Source organism: Astatotilapia calliptera, chromosome 3 (assembly GCF_964374335.1).
Source record: "Astatotilapia calliptera chromosome 3, fAstCal68.1, whole genome shotgun sequence".
Taxonomy (NCBI): Eukaryota; Metazoa; Chordata; class Actinopteri; order Cichliformes; family Cichlidae; genus Astatotilapia; species Astatotilapia calliptera.
The window spans coordinates 63,182,738-63,201,690 of record NC_137424.1 but is presented as its reverse complement, the minus strand read 5'-3'; the positions used below and the strand labels follow the sequence as shown (position 1 = coordinate 63,201,690).

General features: G+C 40.5%; 1 protein-coding gene and 1 long non-coding RNA gene across 2 annotated transcripts; one reads left to right on the top strand and one right to left on the bottom strand.

Annotated features, from left to right (window-relative positions):
- Positions 1-7,629: 7,629 nt before the first annotated feature.
- Positions 7,630-14,471, bottom strand: LOC113015458 (uncharacterized). The gene is made up of 6 exons (XM_080293499.1): positions 14,099-14,471; positions 13,766-14,011; positions 13,205-13,354; positions 12,981-13,021; positions 11,312-11,409; positions 7,630-7,989 (listed from the first exon to the last, which is right to left on the bottom strand). Exons 1-5 carry the CDS (start codon positions 14,421-14,423, stop codon positions 11,344-11,346), a joined length of 828 nt encoding a protein of 275 aa, XP_080149625.1. The 5' UTR covers positions 14,424-14,471; the 3' UTR covers positions 7,630-7,989; positions 11,312-11,343.
- A 3,161-nt stretch (positions 14,472-17,632) lies between these two features.
- Positions 17,633-18,583, top strand: LOC145422363 (uncharacterized). Its single transcript, XR_013903645.1, has 2 exons — positions 17,633-17,755; positions 18,335-18,583. It is a non-coding gene; the product is annotated as an uncharacterized LOC145422363 (long non-coding RNA).
- Positions 18,584-18,953: the final 370 nt, after the last annotated feature.

The following is an 18,953-nucleotide window of genomic DNA, read 5'->3' as shown; positions in this document are numbered from 1 at the left end:
GAAAGGGAACATTTGAAACATCTTCTAGGTGTCTTTCGCCCACTCAGGGAATCACCAGAGACACTGAAGATATTTTCAGTCAGTAACAGTAAATGTTACTATACACAAAGTAATGGTACTGGCAATAATCAATAAAAACATCACTTTAATGGTAGTGTAACATTTCAACATTTATTTAATCTTTGTCACTGAAGTTGTTAGGGTCCCTGGGTCGTTGACCCAGTGTTTTGTGTTTTTGGTTCTTTGATTTTTGTTATTTCATTATATTCTAGCTTTGCTTTATGGGTTTTAGGATTATTCTTAGTTTAGGTTCTCTGGGTGGGGTTTGGTTAGAGTTTTAGTGTTCTGGTTTTCTGTCTGTGCTCCATGTTGCTGTCTCCCCTGTCTGCTGTATCCCCGCATCCAGTCAGTGTCTGTGTCTGCCCTGGTCCCACGTCTCTGTTCCCTTTGTTATAGTGCCTGCCTGTGAGTCTGTGTTATGTTTCCTGTTTTACTTTGAAAGTCCATGACTGATGTTAATGTGTCTGGTTTTTCTTCCCCTGGTCTCGTTAAGCCTGATTTGCCCCAGCTGTGTTTCCCTCCTGTTACTCATTCCCTGATTGCTCCCTCTGTGTATTTAAGCCTTGTGTTTCTCTGTGTCCAAGTGGCGATCTACCGTTTATTTAGCTGTGTGTTCTGTCAGTCTGCCGGTGTAAGTTTATTTTGATTTTCCCCAGTTATGTTACTTTTGAGTTTAATATTAAAGTTGTTTTGAGTAGTGATGGGCAGATGAAGCCCCATGAAGCACTGAAGCTTTTCATCCAATTGGTTCACCCCAACGCGAAGCTTCATGAAGCTTCATTTGCTCTAGCAGGACACCTACTGGACGTAAAAATAATAGCTGGCATGAATTTGAAGAGTGTGGCATTTTGCACACAGCCTGTAAATGTCAACAACAAAAGGAGTGTGTAAAACATGTATATTGTAGTGATGGCAGTATACTGTGTATATTTATAGTGGCAGTATGGGAAATGATTATTTGGAAATGCTTGAAATGGAAATGATCATTTACTGTGAGGTGAGGTGTGGTTGGGGTGTGGACAGTAGTTGTGCTTTTGTAACGTTGAGGTATGGACAGCTACACACTGAGGCTTTGAGCCTCAGTCCTGCCTGTTCACATTTTATTCTGTAAAAACTAAATTTTCACTGCTTTTATGACCTTTTTAGTGGGGAGAACATAGCTAGGATTTAATGATTTAACAAATCTTTTGAATCCTTTGTCCTCCACAATGCTAAATGGCTGGGAGTCCTCAATCACCACGCTGACCAGGTCTTCATCTATTTGAGATTGTTCTCCTGAGGAAAGACAATAAAGATAAAGCACAAATATAAATATCACATACGTAACTTATAACAGTTGTATAATATTGTTATATCATTTAGTAACATTACTGCATGCTATATTATCATGGCATTTGATGGCTCACCTGGTCTTGCTCCACAATCGGTGTTCCCCTTATTCTCATGCAAAGCTCTGTAGTGCCTAAGCATGGATGAGGTGTTGTTGTTATATCCCAGCTCCCTGGCACATAGAAAACACTTCACCTTGTACAAAAGTCAAGACAGCTCAACATAAATTGTATTGCACCATCAGTATCATGAAAATACATCTTCTGTAGAAATTTACATACCTTGTTGGGAGGAATAAGATCAAAATGTTCCCACACAGGGGAGGACATCCTCCTCTTCTTAGCTGGCTCCATTCTCTCCTGACTTTCTCTCCTCACTCTCATAAACCTCCAAACGGTCTCCAAACTCTCACTAACCGCAACTCTCCATCAGACACCCACATTTTTGAATGAAGTCTGAGGGGTTTATATCGCTGTCATATCTCGCGGCAAAGTTCGAACCACTTCCTGAACCAGTCACGTGGTACAGCCGGGCAGCGAGGCTTCGGACGTCATCATTTTCAGCTCCTCCCATAAATGAAGCAAGCCTCGATACGCGCTTCGCGGAAACGCCCCCTCCATTACTCGACACACGCTCCGAAGCCTCGATACAGAACGTCCCATCACTAGTTTTGAGTTCTCATCTGTCTCTGGAGTCTGCACCTTGGGTCCTATTCCTGTCCGCACACAGCCGTCACTTAACAGAAGTGTACTCAGTGGTGATGCTATTTGATAAGAATTTGCTTTTTTGTTACAAATACTAGCAAAAAAATAATAGTGAGGAAAATACTGAAAATATTTTTAGTATGTTTTTGCAAAAGAGAAGAAGGTTAAGAAGATCAAAATGTAGGGAAAACAAATTCTGTTAGTCTTAGTAACACTACAACTGAAAATATTGTGATTTAAAAAATGAAAAGTTAAAAAACAATCACTCAATTTGAAATGATTTAAATTGATCATATACAGTGACTGCTTTATTTGATACTTTAAATCTTGATAGTGTCATCTTGGACCAATTTTTGCCTCCAGAGCAGTTTTATACCTCGTTTTATACTTTTATTTACTTTTATACCTCGTGGTTTAAGAAACATTCCTCTGAATCTTTTAGTCCATATTGACATGATCAATTAGGCACTGCTTGGGGTTTCAAGACTTAAACAAGGGATTTAAACAAGGGATTATAGCAGAATTCAATGTCAAAAAATGGACTCCCTGTGGTTCATATCAATTTGCCACACATCTGTTCAGTTTGTTCAGAGCCCTGAACATTCCTGCACCTCGTGAACAGGGTGCTATATTCACGTGCTTCACATGCTGCTGCGCACCTGGATGGATAAAACAGCAACCATTGCATCCTGCCTGTGTCCCAAAGCTAAAACAAAAAAAAAGGGAGATGAAGTCGTTCTTGGGGCTAGTTGTTACTACTCCTTTTTCATTCCTGGCTTTGACCAGTCCTTTAATTGGTCACAACGGGTGACCGTGGCTCAGGGGGTTGGGAATCGCATCTATAACCAGAAGGTCACCGGTTCGATCCCTGGGCTCTCTGTCCTGGTCGTTGTGTCCTTGGGCAAGACACTTTACCCTACTTACCTACTGGTGTTGGCCAGAGGGGCCGATGGCGCGACATGGCAGCCTCGCTTCTGTCAGTCTGCCCCAGGGTGGCTGTGGCTACAACTGTAGCTTGCCTCCACCAGTGTATGAATGTGAGGGTGAATGAATAGTGGAATTGTAAAGCGCTTTGGGTGCCTTGAAAAGCGCTATATAAATCCAATCCATTATTAATATCATTACAACCAAAAGGGTGCCCCAGATCTGGTCCAGTGGATGGTACAGTGCCAGGTGGCATTAGTGTCAAGTCAAGTGGCTTTATTTTCATTCCAACCATGTCTTCACAGTGAAACAAGACCATGGTGCTACATATGACATATACCATATGCAGGTATGCGTGTGTGTGTGAGTACAGCCACTGAGTGTTCAGGAGTCTGATGGCCTGGGTGACTAAACTGTTTCACAGTCTAATAGTGAAGGCCTGAATGTTCCGGTAGCACTTGCCAGAAAGCAGTGGGGTGAAGAGTGTGTGTTAGGGGTGTGTGGGGTTCTCCACAATGCTGGTGGCTTTGCCGATTCAGTGGGTTTCATTAAGGGTCTGGGATGGAGATGCTCCAATTATGTTCTCAGCTGTTCCCACTATCAGTTCTACGGTATTGCGATCAGATGCGGTGCAGTTACCTTACCAGACAGTGATGCGGCTGCTCAGGACACTCTCAATATTCCCTCCGTAGAAGGTAGTGAGAATAGATGGTGAGAGATGGGCTTCCCTCAGTCTCTGCATCAGTAGAGATGCTGTTGGGTGTTCTTAGTTATGGAACTGGTGTTGAGGGACCAGGAGAGATTCTCCGCCAGGTGGAATCCAAAGAATTTGGTGCTCTTGATGACCTCCACAGAGGATACATCAATGTTAAGTAGACAGTGCTCTCTCCATGCTCTCCTGAAGTCAACAATAATCTCTTTTGTTTAGTCCACATTTATAGACAGGTTGCTGACTCTAAAATAATCCATTAGCTGTTGCATCTCCCCTTTGTATTCTGACTCATCATCCTTGCTGATGAGACCCACCACAGTTGTGTCAAACTTAATGAGGTGGTTCAAACTGGGCATTGGTGCACAGTTGTGAGTCAACAGAGTGAACAGCAGTGGGATGAGCACACAGACCTGAGGGGCTCCAGTGCTCAGTGTGATGGTGTTGGAGATGCTGTTAATGATCTGGACTGTCTCTCAGTATCTTAGTCATAAAATCCGGGATCCAATTGTAGAGAGAGGTGTTCAGGCCCAGCAGGCTCAGTTTTCTCATCAGATGCTGAGGAATGATTGCACTGAGTGCTCAATTGAAGTCTGTGAACAGCATTCATACATATGTGTCTTTATTGTCCAGGTGGGTGAGGGCAAAATGTAGGGTGGTGGCGATGGCTTCATCTGCTGTTTGGGCGATAGGCGAACTGCAGTTGGTCCAGTGTGGGTGGCAGCCAGGTCTTAATGTGCTTCATGATGAGCCTCTCAAAGCACTTCATCATGATCGGTGTGAGTGCAAAGGATGGTAGTCGCCTCAGGCAGGACACTGAGGACTTCTTTGGTACAGGAATGATAGTGGTGACCGTGAGGCATGTTGGGACGACAGCAGTGCTCACGGAGATGCTGAAGATGTCAGTGAGGACATCTGTCAGCTGGTCTGCGCGTTCTCTGAACACTCTTCCAGGGATGTTATCTGGACCAGCAGCTTTCTGTGGGGTAACGAAGAGTTTTCCTTACATTAGCCTAGGTCAGACACAGAACCTGGTTGTTGTGAGACGGGGTGGACCTTCTCACCAAGGTCATTCTGAGCGTCAAACCATGCATTGAAGTTGTTCAACACATCTAGTAGGAAAGAGTCACCCTTGCAGGCAGGTGTCGTCTTCCTGTAGTTGGTGATGGCCTGGATGCCCTGGATGCCCTGCCACATGTGCCATGCATCACTGGTGTCCTGGAAGTTAATGTACATTCTTCTGCAATGTGTGCGCTTTGCTGCTCTGATGGCTCGAGATAGTTTGGCACTCGCTGTTCCCAGCCGCCTTGTTGCCTGCCAAAAAATGGCCATCACGCTACCCTTGAAATGATCTATGCACTGACTGAGGCATGTGTGTGGGAATGTATGTAAATATTTGTACATACAGTAAGATTATTCTTATTAGTACTTTAAGTATTTTATTTTATTGATTGTATTGACATTTTTTTATTTTTACGGATGATGCACTGGTTGGAGACCACTTCTACATTCGTTGTACCTGTGACAATGACAATAAAGACATTGTGATTCTGATTGTTACTGGTAGCTGAAATTAACATTGTATGTTATATTTATATAAAATGATAAATATTCTACCCTGCCAGGTTCTGCAAGTGGCCACCATTTTCCTTCTGGTAACCAACTTCATTAGTAATTATTAAGATGTTTTTGTTTTTTACTTTATCTTTACAGTATATTTTCACTTGATTATGTCCAAGTAAAGAAAAAAACTGCAACTAAAATCTGAAAGCAAAATCAATTAGACTTTTCACAGAGAGCCTCACAAAGCCTGGAGAGAGATTTCAACACTGGACAGAAGAAAACAAAAGGCTTTAAAGACACAGGGAATGATGAGGGAACATGAAACACATGGGGAACACTGCTGGGGCAAATTACACACGAGGCAGAGAAGGCAAAGCTAATCATAATACATGAGACAAGGTACATTCAAAGTAAGAGAAGCCAACCAAAACATGGTGCACACAGACACCATATTCACAGACACACACAGTCACTACCAAAGTAAAACAGGAAGTAATGGGAACACGCACAGAGGTGCAGATAAACCCAAAAACAAAGATAAACATGACAAGCAGGGGGGAACAGAGTGAAACACGTGGGAAGTAAGAACAACACAAGAGGGAATCTAATAATCAAAAGCAAAACAGAACAATCTCGGCACTATAAACTCATGACTAACAAAGTGGATTTAAACATAAATCATAATTCAAAATGACAAAAACACATGCAAACTCAAAATGCTTAATAATTCAATTTTAAATAAAAACACTATTTTTCAAAATGAATTATTAATACATAAATAAATACTTTTGAAAATGAATTTCACAAAAAAAAAAAGAAATAAACTCTCAATAAAAACCTCATTTCAAAAAACAGTTTCTAATTTCAAAATTAAAAATCATTTTTAAAACACATTTTAAAAAGATAAATAACTCAATGATTTTAAAAAGTCAAAGATTTAGTTCTGACATTAAAATTATATTAGCTATTGGATTAACTACTCTTTAGCTATCTCATTTCTGAAATCCCAAAGCAATACAAACTAGCCATGTAGTGCGATGTAAAGAGCTCTTTGATTGGTTGCTCAGACACTGAGAAGCTGCCTGGATTTTCTACGCTGCCGTTTGTGGGCATAGCTTTGCCCTGAAGGGTGTGTGCTTGTACAATACACATTAAGCTCCCGAATTTACACTCAGGTCAATACAGATATGTTAAGAATGAAGGGACCCTACAGTGAAAAAGAGAACTGAACCACACCAACTTGGTAGGAGTACAGATCATCTGTGACCAGCTGCATCAGGGAGCGCATCGATGATTCTTTCAAGTTGCTAATGTGTCTCCTGTTGCTTAATCTCAATGCCACCATTAAATAGCTTTTAATCACAACCAGGCTCACCTTGTCGGTGAGTATCAGCCTGGGCTGAGCAGTAGTAAATGGGTCTAGAAGAAAGTCTATATTCATTGGATGAATGAAAAACAGTGGGAGTGAAGGGACAGATAACGAAAGTAATATCAGAGTTTTCTTTACCTCTGTCACACTAACCTAAAATAATACTATATATATATATATATATATATATATATATATATATATATATATATATATATATATAGTAATATTGTAGCGGGTCAGGGCTGTCCGGGGTTCTGTTTTGTTTATGTTGCCATAGTGATGAGTGACGCCTTCTCGCTGCGACGGTGTGTCCTTCCGGGGTCAGAGGGTGCCCTGTGTGTTGTTGTTGTTGCCGCGCTGAGCAGTTAGCTAGCGGCAGTGTTCTTCTGCAAATGTTAATAAACGGCTGTGCTCCCTGGCTGGCTCACGGGAAGCAAGACCAAACGATACCTCTGTCTCCTCCTTGTCTGAGCTCGCCACAATAGAGACATTTTTATTTTTGACTACTGCCAACAGCTGAGATTAAAGCTAAAAAAAAATCAACTCTATTCGCCTACTTGCATTAATGTATGTAGAGCATGTGGCTTTTTTTAAAATTAATTGCACATTAATTAATTTATAAATGCATTAATTATATCTTTAAATTGAAGACACATTATATTTGCACAAAATTGCAAATATAGAGCTCCTGATTTATGCTTTTCACAAATGAACAAATGTAAGGTAGCAATTCAGATCATTTTCTTTATTTAAGATAGTTTTTAGAATGAAATAAGACACCACTTATTTTGTCTGTGTATACCCAGACAAAATAAGTGGTGTCTCTAATAGACTTTAACTTGAAGTCAGTTAAAGTCGTGCTCAGTATCAGACTTGGTAGTTATATTTCATTGCTGACCACAACCTCAGTGTGTCTGTTGTGTAATAAGTAATGTGACACTTTGACATTAGCAGTTGACCACAATGGGTGTTTTTAAAAGCTGCACCAGCACTTTTATTTTAACAGCATACATAGTTATTCATACATACATGTGTAAAAATGGAATGATCGAACACTTTGTTTAAACTTCAACTTCTAAATATCACACTGGTACCTTTGCTTGTATTCAAGCAAAGGTTTATATATACTTATGACCACACAGTAATGGCAAATAGCTGTATCTGAAAAAAGAAAACATATAACAATTTATAGACATGTAGACAAAACTGAGATGACAATGTACAACTTGGTTAATTACTAGAACAATATGTGATAAAACTGAGTTATATTTTTGTTTTCACTCTCCCTCAGATGTGATTATTTCTTCAGCTCTCTCTCTCTCTGCAACCTGTGAGACACACAAAATAAGTGTAGAAGAAAAAATGTAAGATAGATGACAAGAAAACTCTTTATTGTCATTGCACAATCATACATAGTAGAATAGTACAATGAAACTGGAATATTGTCCCAAGTTGGCACTACATACAACATGGCACAACATGACACAACACAACGCAACACAACACAACACAACACAGTAACTTTATTTAAAAGAAGAAGAAGTGCATGTGTATTGTTGTGTATTATTATTGTTGTTGTGAGTCTCTTCGTCTGAGACCTCAGCAGCCTTAATCTCCTGCCAGACAGCACCAGCTTAAACCCGGTGTCCTGGGTGTGTACAGTCCAGTAGGATGCTGCGTGCCCTCTTGAGACAATTAGTGCTGTACAGGTCCTTCAGGTAGGGAAGAGGATGTCCAATTATTTTTGGGGTCCATAGTAATGACTGTCTCAAGTGCTTTTTTGTGTGCTGGAGAACCACACACCGATGCAATATGTCAGTACACTTTCAATGGAGCAGCGGTAGAAGACGGTCAGCAGCTCCTTCTTCAGGTCCATTTTTCTGAGGATTCTCAGAAAGTGGAGACGCTGTTGGGCCTTCTTTAAAACCACTGAGGTGTTTGAGCTCCTTTGGAGGTCTGTGTCTATGTGCACACCCAGGAACTTAAAACTGGACACCCTTAACACACACTCTCTGTTGATGCTTAAAAGCTGCAGTGAATACTTCCACCTTCTGAAGTCGACTACCAATTTTTTTTTCTTGGTGATATTGAGGTCCAGGTTGTTGTCTACACAACAGTCTGACAGTGTCTAACCTTCAGCTCTGTTTGCCGTCTCGTCTCCCCCAGAGATGATCTCCACCATGGTGGTATCAACTTAACGACTGTGTTGTCTGGGTGGGAATGAACACAGTCATGTGTGTACAGAGCGTACAGTAGGGGACTTAGCCTTAACCCTGACTCACTACAAGGTGGTGTACTGAGGGCTGGGGAAAGATAGGGCTCCTCTCTAACTCTCTCTACATAGTCTGAGAGGAAGTCTCTAAACCAGCGGTAGGTGGTAGAAGGAAGACCAATATCACAGGTACACAGTATGGCATGTTGATCGTTAAAGATCCTCCAGGTGCATTAGGGATGAATGTTATTTGGAAATGTTACCACAAGCTTTTTGGGCAACATGGTGAAGCATTGTTTAGTCTGGGCTCTGTCACAGAGGCCCCTAAGCTCCATGTCCATGCACTACAAAAGTGCCATGATGTTAGTAATAATAATAATAAATAATAATAAGATCAGTGATAATTGGATCAGATTCAAGGAATTGATTTGTCTAAACTGTCAGCAAAGGAACAGGAGTAGGTGAGGTCTCTCCTTAAGAAATACAGCTCTGTCTTTTCTGCTTAAGAGACTGACTTGGGTTGCACTAACTTGATCTCCCATGACATGACTGCTCGGGGTGGCAGCCCGTGCAAAACGAGGATAGATGCATTCCACCTGCTGCACATTGAGGAATCCCTAGATGCTCTGACTGGTGCCTGTTGATTTTCCACCATGGATTTAGCCAGTGGTTAGTTTCAAGAACAGGCTCAAGACCCACCTTTTTAATTTAGCTTTTACTTAGCGTTTATTTACTTTATGCTTATTTATTCTATCCTGTTATTAATTTAGGATTTACCTAATATTTGTTTGATTTTATTCTTATTCATTTTTTAATCTTCTTATTCTATTTATATTTATATTGTATCCTGTTCTTATTTATTTTATCATTTTACCCTATATATATTGTATTGCGTCATATCTCCAGTGTTTCCTCGGAGGGCGCTCTCTGCACCGGGGCTGTTATTGACCGTGGCTGCTGGGTCTCTGGGGTCCTCTCAGCCTGGCTGGGGGGCTCCTTTGCCTCCCTCCTGCTGTGTGCCCAGCCTGGAGGCTGCGGTCTGTGACCGGCTCCCGGTGCAGACGGCTCCCTGTTATAGTGTTTCCTCACTTGGCTCATGCGAGCCCAGCCCAATTTTTACTCTTTAAGTGTGCGCGTGTGTGTATGTGTGTGTGGGTGGGGGGATATATGTGTATTGAGAGTGTGGGGAGTGAGTTGGAGGGTGGGGTGGGCTGCTTTTAACTATGTAAAGCACTTTGTGCTACATTTTCTCTGTATGAAAAGTGCTTTATAAATAAAGATTGATTGATTGATTGATTGAATCAAGTCCCAGTTACGGAAGAGGATAGACCCAAGACTGCGTTCTGCACTCCCTTTGGGTTATTTGAATGGAACCAAATGCCGTTTGGGCTCTTTAATGCACCTAGCACCTTCCAGAAACTAAAGCTATGCATTTTTGGTGATCAACAATGCCAGTCTCTGCTTCTCTATCTTGATGGCATTGTAATCTTCTCATCAACAGTACAGCAACGTCTTGAGCGACTGTATGTAGTGCTAGGTCAGCTCCAGCTGGAGGTTTAAAAGTTTAAAAGCAAAGTTTGGTAAACCTGCCTTTTTCTAGCGGGAGGTTTGCTACTTGGGCCACGTCATCTCTGATCAGGGTGTTTCCACAGACCCTAGCAAGGTAGAAGTAGTGGCTAACTGCACCCCCCTAGGACTGTTTCGGAACTGGAACCTGCAAGCTCAATAGCCGAATCCAGAATTAATGACTGCCGCCAAGTCTCTGTACAATGCTGCTGTCCTGTACATACTTTTGTTGGTTATGGGCCTGACGTTTGAGAGAAAGATACTTGGAAGCAGTGGCTTAAATCGTTGTTTTGTTAGCCATACTAGCAGGCTTACCCTGCAGACAAACTTTTGCCTTCTTTGTTTACATTTCTTCTTTGGCTTGCCGCTGGGAAGACCCTGGAGTTCTTATTATTTCTTCTGGAATGCCGTGGAATTGGTGACATGCTACGCAATGAATATTATGTCAGACTAATTCCAAATTCAGAAGGTCTTGACGACTGTAAGTTGACTACTCAATGTATAGTAATAGAAAACACATGCACCCACACATATATCCGTATAAAAAGTAAAAAACAAAGCACCAAACGTGAGGAGCAGTGAGCCGCTGCATCTGTGCACGCCACCATCTTTGCTCATACATGTAAAACATAGAATAGAAAAAAGAATGACTATGGTGCATATTCCACGCCAATATTCAGGTCTTTGAGGAGTTCCCAAAAAATATGTTCAGTGTGAAACATTAGTGAAATCAGAGTTTTACATATGCAAATCTAGCAGTGTTATATGTGTGAAAAAGTATAAATATTCCATGTATGAAGTTGTCAATTTTACCAATCCTTAACGGATGCCTTAATGCAGCACATAAGGCATCCGTGTCCATATAGTTTTACCTTTTGTTTAGTAGAATAGAAGGAATCCACTGCTACGGGTTGCTGGGGACCTGCTGAAGACATTGCTCTGCTGGTTCCTGCTTCTCCTCGGACGAATGCTACAATTAAATAAATTGGTAGACAAGAAATTTTAAATAAAAAAACACAAATTCTTCTTAGTTCATTAACACTTACTTGGTGATGTTTCTGATTGTCACGTTCCTAGTTCTGTGACCCAGTTTTTGATTTTGTAGTATTATGTTTCTTAGTCTGTGGTTTCTTCTTGGTTCACGTTTGTTAGTATTCCGGTTTGGTTTGGTTTCTGTTTCTAGTTCTTAGGTTTTGGTTTCCTCTGCTCCTCATGTCACTCTGGTCCCTGTACTCTGTGCTCCCTCTGTTTTTTGTCACTGAGTCTGCGTCTGTAAGTTCAGTCTGTGGGTTTCCTGTTTTACTTTAAAGGTCTGTGTCCTTTGCCCAAGTAGGTTCACCTGCGTCTATATTGTGTATTTGCCTTTGCTTCCTGTTGGTCCGTCTGTGTATTCATGCATTTCATTCTCCATGTTGCCCTGCATCTCTGCTCTCTGTCTCCTGCATTTCAGGTTTGTTAGTTTGGTTTGTTGTTCCTTAGTTTTTCCAGTTCAGGTTTCCCTTAGTTTCTGTTTGTGCCATGCCCACTTCTGTTTGTGTCCTCACCTTTGTAAATGAACACTCACTCGCATCAAGCCGGTGCCTGCATTTTGCGTCCATCTCTTATCTCCGCTATCATGGGCATGCCTTTTTATCACAATTAATATTACCTTGTAGTTGAGCATCACCAAGGCCTAATTGTTAGTAGATACAGGTCAATGCATCTTCATATAATAAGGAAGTAATAGTAATATGTTGCTATATTATTCATATAGTAATATAGTAATGAAGCAGGATAGTGGCGATAATAAGCACAGCAATATTAGTGATAATGATTCCTGTTTGTTTTTTAATGTATTCATTAACATTTTGGGGAAAATCTGAAATTCAATTTTAGAAAGAAAATCGATGTCATTCCTAGATGGGCCTGTTATGTAAGGCGATGGCATACGGAACACTGAGCTAACTAAAAACTTCCTTTTCAAATTGAATTTTTGCTGCTTGCCTGATAATTTGACAACAATATCAGTTGCGCTACTTTTGATCCTGCCTTTGCACAAAACCAAGATATCACACTTTACAGCTCTAAACATTTTTTTGTTAAATTTTTTAATGTCTTGTACTATACTACTCCATTATATATTACTTTGTTGTTTGTGTTGTCAAATGGTAAAATTATTATTTTGCATTTTCTTCTCCTGCAGTAGTGTACTTTATGAGACAGTTAATGCTAGTCACTGAATGTTATTGTTAAAAAACACTAATTACGTTTAAAGTTAATTTTGAAACAGAATGGATGTCTGAAGATGAACTTCACATTTTGAGACGTATGAGACACAGTTCGTGTCTAAAAGAAGAGGTTTAAAATTGTTTCTAAGTGGTTTCCATTTGGGGCGTAAGTTTTGGATGCTCAAATTATCACTCGCATCTATATATTACATACAAAAATATTACATACACGTCTAACAAAGATACAGACAACACCACAAGAGAAAAAAAATCCTTTTGACAGAAGTAATATTGTGCTACTGTTGCTGAGTAAAGAACCCTCCGTCTCTCTTACAGCAGCAGGTGTTGCTTTGCCTGCATCCACTGTGTCGGCCTCTATGAAGATTAAAGGAATAAATGACAAAATAATTTTTAATTTGCTTTTTAAACACATATAAAAGGTATAAATGTTTTTTTTTAGTTCAAGCCAATTAGTTTATGACATTCACTTTTATTTTTTAAAAAGTTGTTTAAAGTTTTTTAAAAAATAATAATAGAAATAATAATAATTGTCATTACCTCTCTTACAGCAAGCTTTGCAAATGTGATACAGTCCCACTACCACCAACAGGGCACTAACTAAAATGGTAGAAATGATCCGTGTGGCAGCAGAGGAAAAATGGCACGCCTCTTCGTCTGGATTAGATTTGGATTTTTTATTTTGAGACTCTAAATGGTGGTTAGAAAAAACAGGAAGGTTTAAATGAGACAAGAATGGTAAACCATCAAAAGTTAATTTTCGCTCTTCATAATGACATTAAAAATCTTTCCAATGAAATTAAAGCTTCTAAAACACCACACACCTGTTTTAGTTATTAAAATCTGCATTTTAGGTTTGGAAGCTGGAAAGTTATCAGTATTCAAAACATGTACACACACACATTCACACCCATTCATACTCCGAAGCATGCATCGAAGATCTACTTAAAAACAGACTGTGGGAGGTAGGAATGAAACCACCAACCTTCCGATCAGCAGATAACCTGCTCTTACCTCCTGAGCAACAGCCTCCCCCAAATCAACTGTCATTCATATAATATGTATGTCTAAATCTTATCTTAAAACATCTCAGTGTCTCACCTGTGATGTTCAGCCAGCTGTCTGGTGATTCCCCAGCTCCCGAGATGCTACACTTGTAATGTCCTTCATCTGACTTGGAAACTCTCTGGATGGTCATGTTTCCTGTGGAGGTTTTATGGATGGAGCGTCTATTTTTGTAGAACTCAGCCTTAAAGTTGGAGGAATGAGTTTTGTTTCTGCAGCTCAGAGTCACAGTTTCTTCCATCAACACAGGAACAGCAGGACTCTCCAGGATCACAGGACCAGCTAAATGAGATGCATTTGATAATTAAATACATGAAATTAAATTCTATTAAAATGAATGTCATAAAAGTTTTGTTTATTCAAAGCTACCAGTGACAGAGAGGTTGATAATGTTGCTTCTTCTCCCTCCTTCAAGCTCATACCAGTACTCTCCACTGTTGTCTGCATAAACAGTTTGAATGGAGCAGGATGATCCTGTTGGTGTCATCTTATTAGTTTTACTACATGATTTTATTTTTCCTTTGAATTTATGCAAAACTTCACAATAATCGACCCCTTCACAATAAAATGTCACTGATTCATATTCAAAGAACTGCAATCTGTTTGGAACAACACGAAGAGAAACTGCATCTGAAACAAAGAAAAAAGAAAGACTCAGTTTAAAGTTTACTACTAAATCTGGCATCCCACACATCAACAGTGAATGAATAAAACAGTAAATAAAACAATAACAAATATCACAGAAACATTTTTTTCTCTCACAAGTTATTTTTTTTCTGCTAAATTCCTTGTCCAAAATGTGAACATTGATATGGACAAGCAAACAGCTGGTACTCACCAACTTTCTCATCCTGTACACCCAAGATAATCATGATGGTCATCACTGAACAGAGATAAACGAGGTACAGAGTAACTAACACATGTACTGTAAAATTGCTAAATGTACTAAAAGTTTAAAAGTATTATTACATCTCATATGTCCACAAAAATACTACTTTTCTAGCCTAAAATATAAAACAAAGTAAACTGTCATATTTTTAATCAGAATGAATAACCTAAATCTATTAATAATGTAGAACTAGAGCAACTACTCACACAGTCTGATGCAGAGAGCTCTGATCTCCATGTCGTCTTGATGTAGATGGAAGACTTAACAATAGTGAGCACAGGTGACTCTTTGCTACTAAAAGTATTTTTAAAATAATTAAATAGTTTTCAGACTTAATGCTATTATATAGTTTTACAAAAGAAGCGTTCCCAAAGAAGCTGAGCTGTTTTTGTGTCAAGTCAAGCCTCACTGTTTCAGTTCACTGTCAGTGGGCGGAACAACAAACCAGTTCAGACTAATGCTGTGTTTGATGCAGCTTGTAGACTGGTTCCTGTTTCCTGTGCTCAGTTTGGTGAACTGTGCTGAGATATGTCTCAAAAGTAGTGAACATTTTAAACATTTTCTAGGGGTCATGTCTGAAGTCAAGTCACTGAAGTTATTTTCAGTTACAGGACAGTAAATGCTATTATAGATAAAGTATTCTGTAATTCAAACATAGTAGATATTTATCTGCCCAATGATTTAACTCAGATATACTCCAAAAATGTCAGGGAGAGAATCTGTTCATGTATGATAATTGCCATTTCTGCTTAAATGTAATGGTCTGGAGTCCTGCTTGGCATGTGGCAAGGACTCCAGACCATTACAGACTACAGGACCACCAAACCCTCCCCCGCATCCTCTGATGTCTCCTTCCTCAACGAGCTCAACAACTTTTATGCTCGTTTTGAGCGAGGGAACCCCACAACCACAACCAAAGCAGACGTGACGCCAGACCACCAACCTCTGACTCTCTCCCCCACCGATGTAGGAGCGGTGCTGAGCAGGATCAATGTCCACAAGGCTGCAGGTCCTGATGGCATGGCATCCCCGGGCGTGTTCTCAGAGCGTGTTCTGGGGAGCTTGCAGGAGTGCTCACAGACATATTCAATCTGTCCTTGGCCCACGCTGTGGTACCGGCCTGCTTCAAATCACCTCCATCGTCCCGATAACCAAAAACTCCAACCCATCTTGCCTCAATGACTACCGCCCAGTAGCACTCACCCCCATCATCACTAAGTGCTTAGAGCAGCTGGTCCTAGCACACTTCAAATCCTGTCTCCCCCCCACCCTGGACCCCCACCAATTCGCATACCGCCAGAACAGGAGCACAGAGGATGCAATTTCCATCGCACTGCACTCTGTCCTCTCACACCTGGACAACAACAACACCTACGCCAGAATGCTGTTTATAGACTTCAGTTCAGCATTCAATACAATCCACCCCTCACAACTCATCAGGAAACTGACAGACCTGGGCATCAGTTCCCTCATCTGCAAATGGTTACTGGACTTCCTGACCAACCGCCCCCAACATGTCCGGCTGGATAACCGCTGCTCATCTACCATCACAATGAACACCGGTGTACCACAAGGCTGTGTGATGAGCCCTTTCCTCTACTCCCTCTTCACCCACGACTGCAGACCTGCTGATGGTTCCAACACCATCAAGTTTGCAGATGACACCACGGTGATTGGCCTCATCAGTGACAACGATGAGGCCGCCTACAGGGAGGAGGTGGATCGTCTGGCTGAGTGGTGCGACACAAACAACCTGCTGCTTAACACCGAGAAGACCAAGGAGCTCATCGTGGACTACAGGAGGAATGCTGACCCACATCCACCCATCCACATTAAGGGGACGGCTGTGGAGCGTGTGAGCAGCTTCAAGTTCCTGGGAGTCCACATCTCCGAGGATCTCACCTGGACGACCAACTGCTCCAAGCTGGTCAAGAAGGCTCACCAGCGCCTCTTCTTCTTGAGGACTCTGAGGAAGAACCACCTGTCCTCAGACATCCTGGTGAACTTCTATCGCTGCACCATCGAGAGCATCCTGACCAACTGTATAACAGTCTGGTACGGGAACTGCTCTGCCTCGGACCGGAAGGCGTTGCAGAGGGTCGTGAAAACTGCCCAGCGCATCGCCGGAGCACCACTTCCTGCCATAAAAGACATCTACAGGAAGCGGTGTCTGAAAAGGGCTGGGAAAATCATCAAAGACCCCAGTCACCCATCACATGGACTCTTCACCCTCCTGCCCTCTGGGAGGCGCTACAGGAGCCTCCGGACTAAGACCACCAGGTACCGGAACAGCTTCTTCCCTACAGCTGTCAGACTCCTGAACTCTGCCTCCTGACATCTGACCCACGTTAAACTCATGGACTGAACATACACACCCCCACAATGGACAACTGTACCCTCAAACACACAATAATAACATGGAGTGAACCACCACTCACAACCACTAGCACTTTATATAGCCTCTGTAGAAACTATCTACACCCTCACTTATCTTAACTGCACTACTGTATAGCTCTGTGTAAATAATCATTCTGTACATTCAATAATCTTTAATCCTACAACTGTTTACAACTTGCATAGTTCCCATTTCTGTATAGCTGTATATCTCAGATTTCTGTAAAGTTATTTATTTCATATTCTGTATAGTTTTTCATATTTGTATCCTGTTCATAACATGTACATAGCTTGTACTCACTTGTACATACTTAGTTATAGAATATTCACAACATACTTCATACCGTGTACATTATAACATACCATAATAGACCCATTTCTGTAATATACTTACATATCTACACAGCAAATTCAAAAGTGTTAAATGTTTTGGTGTTAATAGTCTTCTTGCAAAAGTAGAGTTAATTTTACTCTAAGCAGAGTCACATTCTTTTAATGTAACTCTGAGGTGTAAAATGAAGTAGTTAAAATCGAGTGTTAAAAATGAGTGTTTCTATGTCAAATCTGGAGGTGTTACAATGGAAACATTAACTCCTGACCTCTCAACTCTGAACTCCTAGAGGGGCTATGACACCAACAGAGTAAATTCACAGACTCCGCCCCCAGCACGCCTCCAATCGAAGCTGAAGTGAAGCCGTTTCAGAACATTTTGCTCTACATATTTGAGTTGTTTGCCATGCTTGGTAAGTCATTTTTTCAAAGATTGTTTCAATTATTTCTATTAGCTTTTACTCCTGTGGCTCTTTGGAGTTGAGACAAAGCTGTGTGAAAGGCATTAGCCATGTTGCTCGGTGATAGCATAATATTCTGTTTTAGCTAGCTGAAAGGTATTGTCTGCGGGCAAATACCACAGCCTTGAAAAAAAGCTTGCATGTGAATTTTCAGTCAAACCTTTGGTCAAATACAAATAAAACAATGTCTAGAATGTGAAATGTTGGTATAATGGTGCTACTTGAAGCCTGAAAACGATCGCCCATAAAAAACACGAGCAAACAGCAGTAGCTGACGTCCTGACTGGATTCTACGTTAGCATAGATCCCTCCAGAGTTTTGTGCACACGGTTTAGGTAAAAATGAAAAAGGTTGAGGTTTTACATTTAGTTCAGTATTACCTGTTGCCTGTGTCTTTGTCTTTTGGGAAAATACTTTACACAAGTAATGGCTCAAAGAGGATTCCTTTTTTTTTTACTGTGCTGCAATTGTTTACTGGATTATTTGTGCCATTAATTAATGTCAACTAATTTTTATTCAATCTCCGCACAGGATATGCTTGTGAAGATGGAATATGGGGGAGAGCAGAAGTGCGTTGAAGTTCCACAAAGGGATGAATGAAGGACATGCATATTGTATTGAAGAAATAAGTGATGAGAATGCTGTTATTTGCATTTACCATGTCAGACCTTTTGATAAACAAAATTCTAATGAAAGTGAGAACATGTATACTGTTACATCTTTCAGAAAATGTTTTGAAATTGTGGTGCACAGTTCAGAATAAATGTTTTTCAAAAACCATTGCATCTTTTTAGTAAATGTTTATTTCCAAAAGAAATTTCTAGAAGTTCAGAACAGTAAAATTCCCGCTTTTTAGAATGAATTAGAAGATAACTCTTACGTAGTTAAACTAAAATACTCTTTGAGAGTTAATATATAAACTCTTAACACCAAGTGTTAAATGATCAACTCCAGACAGATTTGGTGTTTAACACTAAATCAGAGTTAACGTACCAACTCTCCAAAAAGAGTTAAATTAACACTCTCTGGTGTGGACCCATATAGACACTTTAATAGTGTTGAAATCAAATCCGACAGTGTTAATTTGGACATGCTGGATTTGCTGTGTATATTATTGCTAATATATATTGTAATATACCTATATCACTAA

What these genes read in the sequence shown, in the direction of transcription:
- LOC113015458 (XM_080293499.1), bottom strand. Translation starts at nt 14,423, where the DNA reads ATGTGTGGGATGCCAGATTTAGTAGTAAACTTTAAACTGAGTCTTTCT. An exon ending in TATCAACCTCTCTGTCACTG is followed by an intron (nt 14,012 to 14,098) that starts GTAGCTTTGAAT and finishes CATCTCATTTAG; the next exon opens with CTGGTCCTGTGATCCTGGAG. An exon ending in CAGCTGGCTGAACATCACAG is followed by an intron (nt 13,355 to 13,765) that starts GTGAGACACTGA and finishes ACCACCATTTAG; the next exon opens with AGTCTCAAAATAAAAAATCC.